Genomic DNA, 18,250 nt, shown 5'->3' on the forward strand with positions numbered 1-18,250 from the left:
AATGATTGTAAAAAGAATTTCTCTCTTCTGTTTTTAGTTGGTTTTGGGGACCTACGGTCACCCTGCAAGATTGCCTTGCTGCATTTTTTGCCAGGGATGAGCTTAAAGGTGAGTAATATTTCTGTGTTACATCTATAGTATTAAAAAAGACCATTACCAAGAAGCAGCGTTTACTAGGTTGTTTAGATAATAGTGCATGAACTATTGACAGAACCTTCTTATAATACTCAGGAAAGCAGTTGTTTATATAGTTATATTACAAATAAGGAAGGGACATACCCTGTTCTATTATTGCTTTTGTGCTACTTTTAGGGGATTTCTATGGGCTCAGAATTATTACCTCATTCTCAGTGTACTATGCACAGCTGTTTCAGTTACTGTCTGAGATAGCAGCTATGTATGCAACTCTCCTTTGGTGTTAGGATTGATTAATTGTGGAGGTTTGGGAAAAATTGTGAAAAATACAAATTTTTCGGATTTTTGCCTGAAAATTTTGGATTATTGCACGAAATCCAGAGCAGATCAAAAAATCTTTGTGACTTTTCCCATTGACTTCCAAAAATTCCGAAAAATTTGTTGTTGTTTTTTTTGTTTTTTGTTTTCTAAAATTCGGAATTTAGTAAATAACCACCTAAATGTTATATTTGGCGTAGATATTCAAAGATTTATTCAAGAAAGCCCCAGTATATATAATGTAGATTTTTTTTTTTAAACAAACCACTTTGGATTAAAATGTAATCAAGCAATAATTGTTTAAAAGCATCAGAGATTCCATATCACTAAGATTTGTGTAACATTTTGATATAGGGATTGGCCTTGTTATAAACCATGGAAACATCTCCATGTGACTTAAATCTGTCAGTGCTATTTTGGTTTATGTATGGTAATACAGCCAGCTGAACACTAAAGTACATCTGCATGCAAAATTACGTGTATTTATATTTTTCCAAATAGAAAAGTTAAACATGGTATATTATACTCAAGTATCTTACAGTTTCCCATAGAAGGATGAAATATTGCGATGTTTTCCCCTATTTTCCTTACTATTCTCAGTCATATGTGTTGCAGAGCTTAGTCATTATTATTTAGCTCACAGACAATACTTATCTTATAAAACTTACTTAACTTAAAACTCTGCAATGAGGGGTAATTACCAGCTATGGGGCATTTACTTGTGTGAACACCTGTGAGGGGGGGAGCAGGGAGGGGGGACTATGGAGGGTAGGGTTTTTTTATTAGCAAGGGGGTTTTGTTCTCCTTTAAATCAGAGGTTTTTCTGTTGTATATCCACTAGGTATGAATACATAGTTTTGGGTGTGTATGCATTATCTGTTTGCTTCTACCTATATTCATGGGAATTCTGCCATAGTGTAATTTTTTGAATTGTAGGAAATAATACAGGAGTCTATTTCCTGTATTATTTCCTACATGAGCCCATATATAATGCAGCAAATTCATATGTCCAAAGAATTAATTTCTTTACTGTATTACACAGGTGATAACATGTACAGCTGTGAAAAATGCAAAAAGTAAGTTTCTGCATTAAGGATTTTCAGCATTTTAAGAAGTTCTAGTAGTTGTAAATGTAAGCAATATCGGGTTAGCCCATTGGAAGGCCTTATAAACAAGCCACAAATTGTCAGGGGGGGGGGTGGAACAGCAGCTTTTATGTATCTCCAGCTTTACTTTGTTTATACTTTGTTGTGAAAGCTTTGTATGGGTGAACAATTGAACCTTCTATTGCTTGGCTTCCACAGGTTAAGAAATGGGGTCAAGTTCTGCAAAGTGCAGCGATTTCCAGAGGTATGCTGATTCTATTTTCAAAATCTAATTGTGCTTGGTTATTACACTGTAGCAATCAAGAAATTTTACCTGTTTTTGTGTTTTGTAAAAATGCAAAAAAAAAATTCTCCAACTGCAATTCCAGGTCATTTACTTTTTATTGTTTTTTATTTTAAATAAAGCTTTCATGTTACCTGTTTTTTAAAATTCAGTGTTGATTATTACAGATCTTATGTATCCATCTCAAGCGTTTTCGACATGAACTAATGTTCTCCACCAAAATTGGCACACATGTGTCCTTCCCTCTTGAGGGTTTGGATCTTCAACCATTCCTTGCTAAAGACAACCAAAGTCAAATAGTTACCTATGATCTTTTGTCTGTAATCTGCCACCATGGAACTGCCAGCAGTGAGTATTTTTATAAATGCAGTATTTCATTTATGAAGCAGAAAAATATTTTTTACAGTAGGAAACCTGAAACCTCTGCCAGTTTTTTTTCCCCTGGAGTTGAGCTAAGTGCTTCTTTAGTTCTATCCCCTCATGTTCATATATGATACGTATTTACTAAATGCATTGTTTAGTTCAGAATTATGTAGAATCCCAGCACAATTCACATTTGGTCAAATCCTTATCTGTGAACCAAACCTAAACCTTTAAAGTACAAAGAACATAACTCCTTGGACAGGCAAACCAATATTCTGTTTTGCAGCACTCGAGAGCCTCCTCAAATTTTCAACCATTAAGCTGTGTTTAGAAAATATCACATTTAGAAATGCATTTCTCCTGTACCATGACCAAGATCAGGAGTTAATTGCATTAATTGGCATTGGGAGAGAATATTGTACTCATTAAGCAGTAGTGTGTGTGCAGACAGGGACCATCACACAGTAACAGTTTTTTTTTTAAAAAACAGTATTTGTTAAAAAAAAAAATATATATATTGTATTGTTTTGCTGCACATTGTTCTTCTCATAATTTGGCTTTACATGCCTGTATCTGTTGTTTGTTTTCTACATTCAGTGCCTGGCGCTATAGACAAATACTTATACAGGCCTCTCACAAGTAGACATTAATAGATTTATGATGGTTTGGTATTTCTATTTAATACCAGATTTTTGGACCAAAGATTTTTATTACCTTTTTGTTATAATACCACATGATTATTCCATTTTTTACAGTTTGTAAGTTCTGTTGATGATGAGACTGATAAGCAAATTCTCCACCACTTACCTGAGGAAACATAAATACTATAAAGTATTATTGTAAAGTTTTCTTGAGAGTTTTATATAAATCTTTTCTTACCATAACCATACATTGATACAACATCCATTGATGTTTTAGGTGGCCATTACATAGCATACTGCCGCAATAATCTCAATAACCTATGGTATGAATTTGATGACCAGAGTGTCACTGAGGTGTCTGAAGCCACTGTGCAGAATGCAGAAGCATATGTACTCTTCTACAGGTAAGGTGTACTTTATTCATACAAAAAAACAGAGGATTGATGATATGCAATACAAAGCAAAATGTAGATGTTCTGATGCCAACTTTCTTGTGCCTATAATGACATATGTTAAAGGGGACATATGGTTTTAAAAATATTTGCCATTGTATGGTACACCTCAGAACACAGAAAAAGTGCCCCTTAAATTATACTCAAACTGTATCACCCAGCCTCTTTCTAGGCGAGAGTCAAGCCACTCAGCAATTTGCACAGGAGGATGCTAATCAAGACACATCTTGTCAAGTTTTTGAGTAGATGTCAGTTCAAAACTGCACAAGCATCAAGCTTGACCTGACATGCATGATCCCTGGGAAGATGAAGGAAGTATGTAGTTAAATTCATTTGAGAGGTACCTAAAGTGACACTCGGTGCCATTAGCTTTCCATGTACTTAATAATATTAAAGTTATAGGAATTTTTTTTTTACTGTTTCATGAGCAACATTCAGATGTAGAAAGAGTTGGGGACCAATGTAAGCATGAAAAATGTTCCTGGGTGGTTCAAAATAAGTGCTGTGATTGGTCATTGGTAGCTTCTATGTGTACTGGCAGCCTACAGGAGGATCTGTTTGGCAGTACATCTGTTTTTTATGCAACCAAAACTTGCCTCCAAACCAGGAGTTCAGATATTAGCACCTGCTTTGTGGCCATGGGAGCAACATCCAATGGGATTGGTGAGTAATGCTGCTCAGGAGCTACTGGTTGGGGATCACTGTTCTAGAAAATGTTCTGTTTTTTCAGCCTCCATCCCCTTCACATGGTTTGGAGTCAGGACAGCATCTGTTCTACCACCTCCCATACCACTTCCACTGCTATGCCTCCCACCCATCAGGGGACTTTATGGCCTTAAAATATTTATCAGAAGATTGCAGCAGATACTCAGATCTACGACCAGGCTTATAAGTAAATGAGAATTTTTTGTGCACAAATGAAGTCAATTATACGCGCATGTATTCTTTTCAATTTACTTATCGTGGTCGTAGATCAGTGAGTGCCTTCTGCAATCTTCTATGTATGTATATTTATCCTCGGAGGTGGCTATGCGTCATCTCCTAAGCAGCCCTAATTTATACAGCAGAATTATTGCCTCGTAACAAACAGTTCCAGTAATCCTAAGAACATAAATATAGACACAGGCACAAATAAGTGTGATCAGACACACCATAATAAAAATATCATGTACTAAGTAAGTATCATTCTGTATGTTGACTACAATTATTATAATCTGTACGGATCTACTGCGCATGTGCCGAATGTCACGAAATGTCGGAAAACTTAGTGACTTTTGGCACATGCGCAGTAGATCTGTACCTGGAAATGCTCCTACTGCGCATGCGCCAAAAACGCTGATCAAAGCAGGAAGAAGACCGCTTGGGAGAAGATGGCGCCTGTGAGCTCCGTGGACAGGACCTTGCTAGAGGAGTGAGTAACAAGTTAGGGGCATTTGCCCGGCGGGACAGGTAGGCCAGGGGGGAGGGGGGGCAACACAGGGGAGGGTTTTTGCGCCCAGGGAATTTCCTTCTCCTTTAACTAAGTAATCTAGAATACATTTCTTATGCAGGACAACAATCTGCTGCAACCAAATATTCAGATATTTCCAAAGTATTGTATATTATTGTCCGCAAATAAGCTTATGACACCAGTGCTGTGGGGCAGAAGTGCTACTTACTTCTCAAAGCGTTTCTTTCATATGGGTGCTGCCATGACAGTTATGTAACAACATGAGTTGTTTTCTGCAAACAGATATACAGCACTGTGTAAAGACATAGAGGCACCTGAACAGTTCCAAAGCCAGGCAGACTATATGATAATGGTTTGTTTAATTGCCACAGTTAAAATTCTGTCTTTTTGTACTAAGTCTGAAATGTTTGCAGGATGTACTGCCATATGCAGCTATTCTCATGGTTGCATTTTATTTTACTTCACAGGAAAGCTAGTGAGGAAGCTCAGAAAGAAAGGAGACGAGTATCTTGTTTATTAAACATGGAACCAAGCCTCCTACAGTTCTATATTTCACGACAATGGCTCAATAAATTTAAGACATTTGCAGAGCCAGGCCCCATATCAAACAATGATTTTCTTTGCATTCATGGTGGTAAGTATATACTTTCTGGACTTTTCTAACTTTATTGTTAAACTGAGCACAACCAATGTACAGTTTTATAGTAATTTCTACAAGCTTTATGTAAGTATTTTTGAGTGTGGTAAGGTATGAGGCCATTCTGTATATCCACAACAAAATTGTTCAGTGTAAAAATAAAAACTGGGTAAATAGATAGGCTGTGCAAAATAAAATCATGTTTCTAATATAGTTAGTTAGCCAAAAATGTCATGTATAATGGCTGGAGTGACTGAATGTCTAACATAATAGCCAGAACACTACTTTCTGCTTTTCAGCTCTCTTGGTTTCCACTGATTGGTTACCAGGCAGTAACCAATAAGTGACTTGAGGGGGAGCCACATGGGTCATAACTATTTGCTTTTGAATCTGAGCTGAATGCTAAGGATCAATTGCAAACTCACTGACCAGTTATGTCCCTTAAAGGAGAAATCAACCTGTGGGGAAAAAAACCCTCTTATTCAAATCAATACCTGGTTGCTAGGGTGATTTAGTCCCTAGCAATTAGATTGCTGAAACTGCAAACTGGAGAGCTGCTGAATGAAAAGCTAAATAGCTCAAAAACCAACAATAAAAAATGAAAACCAATTGCAAATTGTCTCAGAATATCTTTCTCTACTCTAAAAGTTCATTTAAAGGTGAACAACCCCTTTAAAGGGTTTGTTCACCTTCCAACACTTTATCAGTTCAGTTGGTTTCAGATAGATCACCAGAAATAGACTTTTTCCAATCACTTTGTATTTTCTACGTGTGACAGTTTTTCTAATATTAAAGTGTACAGTGTCCCTTTTCACCTTCCATAGCAGCTCTGAGAGGGGGGTCGCTGACCCTGTAAACTGTTCTAAATTTATACATTTAGTTCATACATTTCTTATCTTTGTCCCTGCTGAGCAGAATTTCTGGGTTTTATCACAGGCAGTTGTTAGAATTGATACAATAGTTGCTAATACTACAGAGATGGACTGAGAAATGTTGCAAAATTGTAACAGTTTAGAGTCTGCACCTGAATTACTGAGCTGCCAGACTCAAACACCAGAGACAGGGACATTCAACTTTACACTTAGAATTTGGAAAAAGGGTAAAAAATTAAAAGCAATTGAAAAAAAAAGTCTTTATTTCTGGAGAACAATCGGAAAACAACTAAACTGAAAGTGTTTGGAAGGTCAACAATTCCTTTAAAGTAATAAACTTAGGAATGTTGACATGTGATTTAATTCTACTGTGAAAGACAAAAACATGTATACCATGTCTTACACTTACCCTTTTCTTTAAAGTATTAGTATAAGTGTTATGGGAGATTCTTATAGTGGCTGAGCCACAGTTCGCATGCCCAAGCAGTATATTCCAGAAATACTAGGTTTTTCTTTAGGATTCAGCTGAATCCTAGTACTTTTCACAGGATTTCAATTTGATGGAGTATTTGGCTAAACCTAATTTGAACCTTTAAAGTGATACAGACACTAAAAAACTACTCTTCAAAATATTAATGTACATTAAAAGTTGCCTATAGATCATATTGATTGTTTTTCGCTGATGGGTCTGCTTTTGTCAGTCATTGTTACTTGAAGTTCTTAAACCTGACTGTTTTGCCAACCTGTCAGAGTTTTAAATGCTAACGCACTACCGCTGCACAAATATGGCAGCCCCTCGATAAAGTAGCATGGGGGCTAGGACACGTATCACAAAAATATCTTTTTCCTCCGCACCAGGAAGCCTGCTCTCAAGGCAAGCAGCCAGGTTGAGGCACATGAACTCACATAATGATTACAATTATGCAACATGAGGCATCGCACACAACATGGGCTATTTTTAAAGGGAAAAAAAACATGATTGTTTTCCCAATTCAGAGTTTGTGCTCTGTTAGCCAACACCTCAGGTGGGGGAAAACATATTCTGCAATAAGGGAACTTTAATGTCTTGCGACTTTAATGCTCCAGAAAACTGGAGATGTTTTTTTTTTATTATGATGTTATATAGATCTGTATAACTTTAAATTCATTTTTGTTTGATGAAGAGACAGATATTCTGAAACAATTTGCAATTGGTTTTCATTTTTTATTATTTGTGGTTTTTGAGTTCTTTAGCTTTTTATTCAGCAGCTCTCCAGTTTGCAACTTCATCAATCTGGTTCCTAGGATTACCCTAGCAACCATGCACTGATTTGAATAAGAGACTGGGATATGAATAGAAGAGGGCCTGAAAAGAAAGATTAGTAATAAAAAGTAGCAATAGCAATACATTTGTAGCCTTACAAAGCATTTGGTTTTTAGATGGGGTCAGTGACCCCATTAGAAAGCTGAAAAGAGTCAATAGCAAATCAGTCAAAAATTATATAAAAAAAAAGTAATGAAGCCCAATTGAAAAGTTGCTGTTCTGTAAAGTTAACTTAAAGGGGTGAACCACTTGTTTATTTTTAAGAGGTGCTCTTATCAGAATTTTAGAAGTTTTATATTTTCTAGACAAAATTAAAGTGATATAGATTTGGGGATTTTGTTTTGGAAAGAACTATTTCCCCAATTTGAGTATGGGCTGTATTAGTAGGGGAGGAACAGTTTTTGGGTGATAGGTGTCCTTTAAACAGATGAATTGTACATATGAATATAGAGAATAGAAACTGTAAACAGGGGCTTAGTGTGATGACATTAACTCTAAATAAGATCCCATCGGGGGCTCCAAAAATGCCATCAGATGTATGGAATCGAGTACTAGCACATTTTTCAGGTTCCATTGAATTTGGATTCGGTTCATTAAAAGTAAAAGCTTCTTTTACTTTACATAACAAAGTAATAATTTTACTATCAATGATATTTTTTTACTGTAGGCGTTCCTCCACGTAAGGCAAGCTTTATAGAAGATCTTGTCGTCATGCTTCCTCAGAACATATGGGATCATTTATATGGCAGGTAATGTCTTTAGTCATAGTACATTCTGTTTCTAAGTTGTATTTGACAGGTAAACTTGTCATGATTATTCAACACGGCTCATTTATAATGCAGTGTGCTTAGTGTAAAAAAGCAGAACATTAGGCAGCTATATGCACACAGATACCATGTTGGAAGACTGTTGCATGCATTTGCACAAGTGTAGCCTGTCCACTTCCAGCCACCAAGTAAATATTTTGTCTTAAAAGGGATCTTACCCCAAAAATTAATCAGGGTGCAGAGTTTCTGAGATTTGTATTTTAACATGCTCATACCAGGCTTTTGTCTCAACTTGGAGTCTGCAACCCTAGGGTTAACAGAATCCAGAGCATAGACAGATGCTCTCACTCAGGACCTGGAAAGGAAACTGTTAAGCCAAGCCTGAAGTATAAAACAGGCAAAATCTCAAAAACTACTTTAAACCAAAATTGAATGTAAATTTGTTAAAGAAGACCACTCTAAGTATGTTTACAATAATTCATATTTTGGGGTTTAAATCCCTTTTAGGTTTTTTTTTGTTTTTTTTGTTAATCTTTAGTGCTGCACTTCATTCACTCTTTTGAGGGGAAAAAAACACTGTTCTGCTTTTTTTAATATAAAGTCTGCGATTGCCATGGTGATGCATTTGGAGCCACAAGCCATACTCATTTGGGGTGACTCTTGCTCCATGCCACTGTACTAATTTCTATCACCCTGTCACAACAGGAGACATGAGAGCCAATCTGTAACAGAGAATTGGTTTGTTGCTGTCCAGCTTAGTTCTGCTTCCATCTTGCATGATGTTGAATGTTGTAGAAAGCACTTTTATTCAGTACATTTGAAGAAAAGAGTGGTAGGCTAGGCTGTAAGTGATTTTTTTTTTACACAGTGCTCACACTATTGCTACTGACGATAGGAACACTTATCCAGAAGCAGTTAAAAGTGAGCTGAACTAGGCTTATTTACAAACACTGGGAACATCATCACTAATGTTGTAGTCATAGAAAGAATTATATATATACAATAGTTTAATTTTTTTTTTTTTTTACCATGTGTTCTGATACATTTTTTTTATGATGTAGATATGGTGGTGGGCCAGCTGTCAATCACCTCTATGTTTGCTACACCTGCCAAACAGAAATGGAGAAAATGGAAAAGAGACGGAAAATGGAGCTTGAAACTTTCATTCGGGTATTTGCTTTCTCTTACTCTTTTATATATCTTTTTAAGCCTTTCCCTGTTGGCAGTTTTGGCAGGTTACGGGCACATTGTAGACCTGAAAAAATACATTCTATACTGTTGGCAGGCCGTCACTTTGCTTGCCGACACGGCACATATGGCATTGTCAGGAACAGGATGAAAGGGGTGATTTAAGTTTAATTTAAATGTTTACACTGGTCTTCTTAAGACAGGTCACAATTAGCCTTCTTTTTTTATTGTTTTTTAATAATTTAACATTTTGATCTGCACATGTCAACTTTCACCTTCACTACAAGGCAGCAGTCTTCTGGCTTTTAAAGGGATTCTGTCACAATTTTTATGGTGTAGTTTTTATTTCTAAATTACACTGTTGACATTGCAAATAATTCACTCTACAATATAACATTTAATTCCTGAACCAGCAAGGTTTTTTTTTTTTTTTTTAAGATTTATAATACTGGTGTGTATGCAGCCATCTCAGGTCATTTTGCCTGGCCATGTGCTTTCAGATAGAGCCAACACTTTAGGATGAAACTGCTTTCTGGAAGGTTGTTATTCCTCCTATTCAGTGTAACTGAATATTACACAGTGGGAGCTGGATTTTTACTTTTGAGTGCTGTTCTTAGATCTACCAGGGAGCTGTTATCTTGTATTAGTGAGCTGCTATCTGGTTACCTTCCCATTGTTCTGTTGTTAGGCTGCTGGGGGTGATCTCACACAAATTGCAGTGCAGCAATAGAGTGACTGACGTCTATCAGAGCACAAGTCACATGACTAGGGCAGCTGGGAAACTGACAAAATGTCTAGCCTCATGCCAGATTTCAAAATTGAATCTAAAAAAATCTTCTCAAAGCTCTTTTGAGAAACAAATTTTAGTGCAGAAGTCTGCTGGATCAGCACTATTAACGGATGCGTTTTGGAAAAAAACATGTTTTCCTATGACAGTATCCCTTTAAGGTCAGTGACACGAATAACCTGATAGCAATTTAAATTTCAATCTTGAAAGTGTATTAGGAAGGGAAGTGCACTCATTAGAGTACATATATCCTACGTGTAAAAATGTATAATTTCTCAGTGTTCTTATTAACACTTTACATAATATTATCTTCCCTTTCGCTGTCCATGCCATAGGCCTAGGCAGAATGGAATAATAATCTTTTACTGTTCAGCTCTGTTGTACATTTTGAAAGCTAAGGGAGCATGCCCAGTTAGGACTAAAGCTCCTGTTGCTATTGATCAACGTAATAACTAAGACAATTAGAAGAAAAATGAAATGTTGCACATTATAGTAGCAAAATAGTTTTTCTAAATCACAATAAGTTCTGTGGCACACTGGAATATTTCAGGTGTGGCACATTTTCAAGTACAGCGAAACCTCAATTTTACATACCGCAGATTCCTGCATTTTGGTTTTTTTTGTTTTTTTTTTGTTGTGCTCCCTCCAATTTCTAATGCTTTTCCTTGTTTTACATGTTTTCCCATATGTTGTTTCAAATAATGGGTGTTTGTCCTATGTTAAAGTTATTATTGAAATTACGAGGTTTAAAATACTAACCAAATGCATATTTTGCCATATGCATTTTGCCATCTGCATGATTTTATCTGTAAATAGTCAGTTCTAATTAGATTGCATCTCATTCAGTCATGCACAAATCACTTATTGCTTTAGCTTGTTGCATGTGACTGTCAGAGAGACCTTTCACGTGTCCCCCATAGTGTAACATAAATTCTGCAATGCTTAAAGAAGAAGGAAAGGCGTATTTACTTGGTGCCAAAAGTTAGGTACCCCCAAGTGATTGTATATACTTACCGGACACCCCGGGCCAGTGCTCCTATCAGTGATTGGCTTCCTTCTCCCTCTTCTTTCTTGGCACGGGAGCGCATGTGCAGTAGAATGAAAAGCCAAACTGACTAACAAAGAAGCTATTTTGTTATTAAAGGGGATGTTTAACTTCCAACACTCTTTTTCAGATCATTTGTTTTGCACCGGAAGTAAAGATTTTCTTTTTCAATGAACTTTGATTTGTTTTTCTAATATTGAAGTTTAACTTCTGTTAAACTTCAATTGTTACAATTGATACAATAGTTGCTAATAGATTCTCCTGGGAAATATATCAATCAATGTAGCATATTGTAATAGTTCAGAATCTGTACCTGGATCACTGAGCTGGCAGACTGAAACACCAGACAGGAACATTAAATTCATAACTTAAATTCTGCAAAAAATAAAACATGGGACACAACTGAAAAAGTCTTTATTTTTTATTTCTGGCTAACAATCCTGAAAAAAAACTGAACTGAAAAAAGTTTTGGAAGGTGAACAACCCCTTTTACCACATTTAGGGGCACATTTACTTAGTTCGAGTGAAGGAATAGAATAAAAAAAAGTTCGCATTTCGAATGATTTTTTTGGCTACTTCGACCATCGAATTGGCTACTTCGACCTTCGGATCGAACGATTCGAACTAAAAAACGTTCGACTATTTGACCATTCGATAGTCGAAGTACTGTCTCTTTAAAAAAAACTTCAACCCCCTACTTCGGCAAGTAAAACCTACAGAGGTGCAAAGTCCCCATAGGCTTTGTAACAATTTTCTGGTCGAAGAAAATTTGTTCGATTGATGGATTAAAATCCTTCGAATCGTTCAATTTTTCGTTCGATCGAACTAATTGCGGTAAATCCTTCGACTTCGTTATTCAAAGTCGAAGGATTTAACTTCTGCAGTGGAATATCAAAGGTTAATTAACCCTCGATATTCGACCCTATGTAAATCTGCCCCTTAATATTGTATTTAAAAGTAAACTTAATCCTGACCTTTTATTCTTTGAGCACTTGAAGAATAATGTGCTTTAACACAATTTTTCTCTGGTTCCCTTGAAAAATGCAAAATGGGGGTTTTACTGTATCTTAAAAGTATGCCAAGTGACCTGAAATTGTAATCTATAAATTTATATGACAATTGCTTGACCGATTGGCACTGCCTCTTAAGATGAATAGCCCTGTATTCTTCAAAATCTTTCAGAAGTTGTCTTCATATTAGTGGCATGTTTTATATTCATCTGTAACCCCTTGTTGCCTTTCACTGTTGTAGCTAAACAAGGCCTTTCAGGAAGAGGAATCACCAGCTGTTATTTATTGCATCAGCATGCAGTGGTTCAGAGAGTGGGAAGGATTTGTCAAGAGCAAAGATAGCGGTAAGTAAAGTGTAGCCGGAAGAGATGATGAAAGGAGAACAGATAAGACCCTTATTATCTTACTACTTGAAACACATTTGCTTTGATACACAAAGGAGGATAGAAAGCTGAACACGCAAAAATGTTGTTCTACTTCCTACAAATGTTACAGAGAAGCATGGGATAACTCACTTGCATAGAGCTTACAGATCCTAAGATGCATATACATCCTGTACCATGACCTTACAGATAATTCGAGAAGTATTTACTTGTTGATATAATTTAAACTAGTAGAATAATGCACTAGCCACAGCTTCAATAACATAAAATAATCAATTGAAGTTGTGAGTAATCATTGCACACGTTCAAACATCATCTTTGCATATACAAGTAGCCTATCTTTAAGGGGGTGATTCAACTTTAAGATAACTTTTGGTATGTTATAGAAAAGCTAATTCTAAGCAACTTTTCAATTGGTCTTCATTTCCCCCCCCCCCCCCCCTAGTTTTTGAATTATTTGCCTTCTTCTGACTTTTTCCAGCTTTCAAATAGCGGTCACTGACCCATCTAAAACTCTGTAAGACTACACATTTATTGTTATTGCTACTTTTTATTACTCATCTTTCTATTTAGGCCCTCTCCTATTCATATTCCAGTCTCTTATTCAAATCAATGTGTGGTTACTAGGGTAATGTGGACCCTAGCGACCAGATTGCTGACATTACAAACTGGAGAGCTGCTGACTAAATAGCAAAAAATTCCTTAAATACCAAAATAAATAATAAAAATGAAAACATCATATTAAAAGTTAATTCAAAGGTGAACAACCCCATAAAAATGCATTGTCACAAGTGAGTCCCTATAAATGTTTATTATATAAAATAAAGTGGTAGAAGTTAGTGTTGTAAATGTGACTGAAAGTTTATTGGTTTGTTTATTTTTCGTTTGCATGACCTCTTTGTAGATCCCCCTGGCCCTATCGACAACACAAAAATAGGTGCTGCCAAATGTGGACATATAACTCTCAGGCAAGGTAAGATGAGCTTGTTATTGACAATAGACAAGCCTTGCACTTGGAGTAGGAATTTATTTTATATTATGAGATGTGATTAACAGATCAGCCCAAACTATTGTGAAAATGACCCCCCCCCCCCCTCAAAACTGTATAACTGTCAATCAGAATCAGACTCCCAACTACTTCATAAAGAGAGAATGAAAAGAGTTGCTGAGAAGGGGAGTGTGAAAATAAACTTGATTATTTCAGACATTTAATTTATCATATTTAGAAAATGGCCGTGTGATGAAGTTAAATGATTTTTTAAGAGAATCACAGAGACACAATATTTGTTGCAGTTGGGGGAGCGTACCCCTTTTATTGGGACCACCTGTGCATCAACGTTTTCGGAGGAATTAACCCTCCCTTTGTCAGGATGTGTGATGAAGGTTACATTAAATTTACATTTTCACAATAGTTCACATTTAAGTGTGTGGTTCTCTATTTTCTTTGTATGCAATTTCTTATTAGTCATGCCAGAGCTCTGCAGTACTACTGTATATACTCGAGTATAAGCCGAGGTACCTAATTTTACCTCCAAAAAAAAAAAAACTGGGAAAGCTTATTGACTCGAGTATAAGCCTAGGGTGAGAAATGCAGCAGCTTCTGGTAAGTTTCAATCAAAAAATGTAGGGTTTCTGCTCCCATTGGAGGTGCCGGCGTCTCGTTTTTGGATGCCGGTGAATATTCTTGGGCGCCGGCGACCGTTTTTGCGCTTGACCCAAGTATAAGCCGAGGGCTGAAAAAACTCGGCTTATACTCGAGTATATACGGTACTTGCAATGCTCACTGACAAATGCAAAGACATCTGCACTGGCAACAAAATGTAGCATGACCCCTTAGTAGCAGTTGTCATATTGTGTTGTTACCATTTTTGTTGTGGACAAATACATGTAGTTGGTTAGACGGCTCTTCTAATGTGTTTTTTTTTTTTTTTTTTTTTTTTTTACATCAAAATTTGTATAATACTTTTTATATACAAATTTTTTTTATGGAATAAGGAAAGGATCTACAATGCTGCTTCTTAGTGATGTGCGGGTTAGAAATTCTTTAACCTGCACTTACTCTAACCCACACTCATCCCGCTCTGATATTTGCCAGCAATATTTATGCCTGAGCCCCCCTCCAATGATATCGGGTAGGTAGGGTATTTGCAGAAACGTCACAGGAGGAAGGAGGGATGTGTAGAGACATCATTCAGGACTGGGGCAGACTGGCGGCATCACAAGAAGGGGCTGCCCAGAACAATTGGACCCGCCAACCTTCCTCAACTTGCATGTAGTGCACTGTTTCACTGCCCTGCACGGCTAAGTGGAGGAGGAAGGGGGGGTCTATGTAAGGTAGGGGGGATAGGGGTTTTTTTTTCTCTGCCCTTGTCTTGCTATACATTCCTGGTCGTCTTCTCTACTCTTCTCAGAGCCACCTTCTCTTCACGTCATCCACATCCACTGCCACCTGTTATCTCAAACCCTTCTATCTTGCTGCTCCTTACCTCTGGAATTCCATCCCTGAATTCCACCATAAGGAATCCTCTCTCAATCTTGTCAAGAAAAAAACCTTTTGGAGCACTAGAACATTAGCCTAGTATATATTTATCATATGATTTGCCTTCCCTGTGCCGCTCCTTAACAGTGCTTTACAAATAAAGTTATACATACATACATTAAAATGGAGTCCAAGGGAGACTCCTTCTCGTAATTTGAATCTTTCTGGATAACTGGCTTCTGGATAATGGATCCCATACCTGTACCTAAAATGAATTGCATATATTTGGGGTAAATATCAAATTGTACATTTTTAATTCGGGAAATCAAAATAACTCTGCTTTATACAAATATAGACAATGTTTTGAGTTTGTGGTTCAGGTTAGGAAAGGGATCTAGGCAACTCTTCTTGAATGTTTAAATAGTGTTTCAGCATGATATCATGCATTAACAATGAGCCATCTAAACAGAGTTCAACAGCTTTATATAAATAAGTACACTATGGATACCATGAGCATTAAAATGATTGACTGCTATAATGGGGCACTTGTTTGTGTAGAGCTTGCTCACTTTTAAGTTGTCACTGTTTTCCTAATGTATCCGGATTAATTTCAGAGTTTAAATAGACTTATTTTTTTGCTTTAGGAGCAGATTCTGGGCAGATATCAGAAGAAACTTGGCATTTCCTGCAGTCCATCTATGGTGGGGGGCCTGAGATCACTTTGAGACAAAATGTTACGTTTGCAGAATCAGAAGGGGGACACTCAGAAGAGAAGATTGATGTGGAGACTCGCAATGTATAGATGTTAAATCCTATGGTTGGGTTTGTGTAACCATTTGGGCTCCAGATACATTTCCATCCAGCCATTGCTGTGCAATGCATTGCTGCCATCTGGTACTCGAATGGTTATTTTGTTTCTTCATTGCAAAGCATTCCTTGAGATACATAATTTTGCTGTGATTTTAAATGTCTGTCTTTTTTTCCAATTTTAAACTAGCAGGGAATAAGCTGAGAGTTTTATTTCAGATCACCTGTATAAACCTATGGATTTATTTACTTTTTAATCACGCTGTAAACCTTTAATGTAAATAATATGTGGTAGTTAACCTGTGAATGGCTGTTGGGTGCCACGTAAAGTGGTCGACTCTGCACTTAATAGATTTTGTCGTTTGTAAGATCCGCCCAGACTACTGGATACGAAACCGAAATCTTAACTTATTATGTGATTGTATGTAGAAAACTGATTTTATCATGTTTAGCATCCCTGATCTGTAACCCGCTGCACTTATCTTTTATTCTTCCCGCTGCAGGGATGAAGATCCTTATTTTATTTTTATGGCAAACTTATCAAGAGTTTTTCTTTAAAAGCTACAGTGACAACCATGTTGTGCAAGTCACGGAAAAATTAGTGTAAAATACTTTTTAAAAAGTTGGTGTGGGATCACAGCAGGCACTTACGGATTTTGCTTTTAAATAATATTTTTGTATAAATTAAACAATTGGAAGCCTTTTACAATTCAGCTGTTGCAGAACTAAAACTCCTATCTGAGCTGTTAGGTAAATGTTAGGTATTCTGCAACATCATGAATGCTAAAGGGTGCAAATAATTCCTGCTAATTTACTTTTAAATTGACTCAGGTACAGTCTGGTTTTTGTTGTGGAATTCCTAAGGCCTGTTGCATCTTTTATTAAAAGTATAAAATGATTAATGTGCTGTCTGTATAAATGCATTAAATTAGTTTCATGTACAGCTTGCCCCAAAAACAGGGATAAAGCGGGTTGTATATGTCCAGAATAGGCCAGGCACATTTCGAATAAGCTGAACGAATTTGAGAATGTAAGTCAAAATGAAGGTCAGTTCCAACCATTCTGCAATTCTACCAGATTGCACTTGCACTCATTAAACATAAGTGTACTTTTTTGATGCACCTTGTTAGCAGGTGGATGACTCATGAGCAGATGCAGACCTGACATTGGTTCTGATGGTCTGAATAAATGAAACCTTAGCATTCGGCCATCCCTGCATATGGTTAGTTGTACATTATCTGTCTGTTCAGCTTGTGGGTTAATCAGTAGGATACCGTGAAAGGTTGGCAAATGTTTTTAGGAAACCGCAGTACAAAAGCACAGAGGCCTATATCACACATCTCTGATCCGCACTGTGTACATCAAGCACTGACATAGTATATGTACATATTTGAGTCTGAGCACTGACAAGCAGATGCTGTACAATACTTACTAAATCGCCAGCCCCAGTTGGGTGTGACATCAAGCAGTAGGAAAAACAATGGTTCTTAATGTTAATTCTAGCAAACGTTGTTGTTGTTGTTGTAAATGTATATAAAATGATTTGCCCTTTAAAGGATAAGTAAACCTTAAAAATAAGTGAATGTAAAATAGATGAGGGTGCTATTCTTAGCACTGTTGCAGTGTACATTCATTATTTATCTTTAATTCCAAGATATTAAAGGATACATGAACTGTTAACATGAATTCATTTTGCCACAACAGCACCACTTGCTGATCATTTCCTGACCAGTCTGACCACCAAGTAGTCAAGGAAAGTTGTCAGGAGAAAGAAAGAGGCTGCTCTGATGTTCATTTGCTTAGGAAAGATTTGAGAAAAGGTTATCTTTTTTCCTAAGCAGAGGAACAGCAGAGCAGCCTCTTTCTTTCCTTGACTACTACTTGGTGGTGAGACTGGTGGAAATGACCAGCAGATGGCGCTGTTGTAACAAAATTCATTCATGTTAACCGTACATGTATCCTTTAATATCTTGGAAGTAAAAAAAAAAAAAAATTACATTGCAAAAGTCCACTCATCTATTTTACATTCACTTGTTTTTAAGGGTTACTTATCCTTTAAATCGATAAAGAGTTGGTGCAAGAAGGAGACACTTCTCTTGCAAAAATGTATCATATTTTACATCTTTTAATTATAAGAGTTGTTCAGCTGGGGGTTCCATGTCACCCTGTGATCAGCTTTAGGTACATCACTCTCATTCTTTAGGCCTTATTTATCTTTCGCCCA

At 36.7% G+C, this 18,250-nt stretch overlaps 1 protein-coding gene across 1 annotated transcript in view; it reads left to right on the forward strand.

Moving 5' to 3' along the window:
• Positions 1 to 16,924, forward strand: part of usp33.L (ubiquitin specific peptidase 33 L homeolog) — a 37,699-nt gene extending 20,775 nt beyond the window's left edge. The window contains exons 14-24 of the mRNA XM_018258183.2: positions 38 to 108; positions 1,496 to 1,529; positions 1,758 to 1,803; positions 2,010 to 2,190; positions 3,124 to 3,250; positions 5,216 to 5,382; positions 8,228 to 8,309; positions 9,389 to 9,497; positions 12,599 to 12,701; positions 13,645 to 13,713; positions 15,864 to 16,924. Of these exons, the coding sequence (XP_018113672.1) occupies positions 38 to 108; positions 1,496 to 1,529; positions 1,758 to 1,803; positions 2,010 to 2,190; positions 3,124 to 3,250; positions 5,216 to 5,382; positions 8,228 to 8,309; positions 9,389 to 9,497; positions 12,599 to 12,701; positions 13,645 to 13,713; positions 15,864 to 16,021 (1,147 nt within the window). The 3' untranslated portion in view covers positions 16,022 to 16,924. The remainder of the gene's footprint in view (positions 1 to 37; positions 109 to 1,495; positions 1,530 to 1,757; positions 1,804 to 2,009; positions 2,191 to 3,123; positions 3,251 to 5,215; positions 5,383 to 8,227; positions 8,310 to 9,388; positions 9,498 to 12,598; positions 12,702 to 13,644; positions 13,714 to 15,863) is intronic.
• Positions 16,925 to 18,250: the final 1,326 nt, after the last annotated feature.

This window comes from Xenopus laevis, chromosome 4L, assembly GCF_017654675.1.
Source record: "Xenopus laevis strain J_2021 chromosome 4L, Xenopus_laevis_v10.1, whole genome shotgun sequence".
In the NCBI taxonomy this organism is placed as follows: domain Eukaryota; kingdom Metazoa; phylum Chordata; class Amphibia; order Anura; family Pipidae; genus Xenopus; species Xenopus laevis.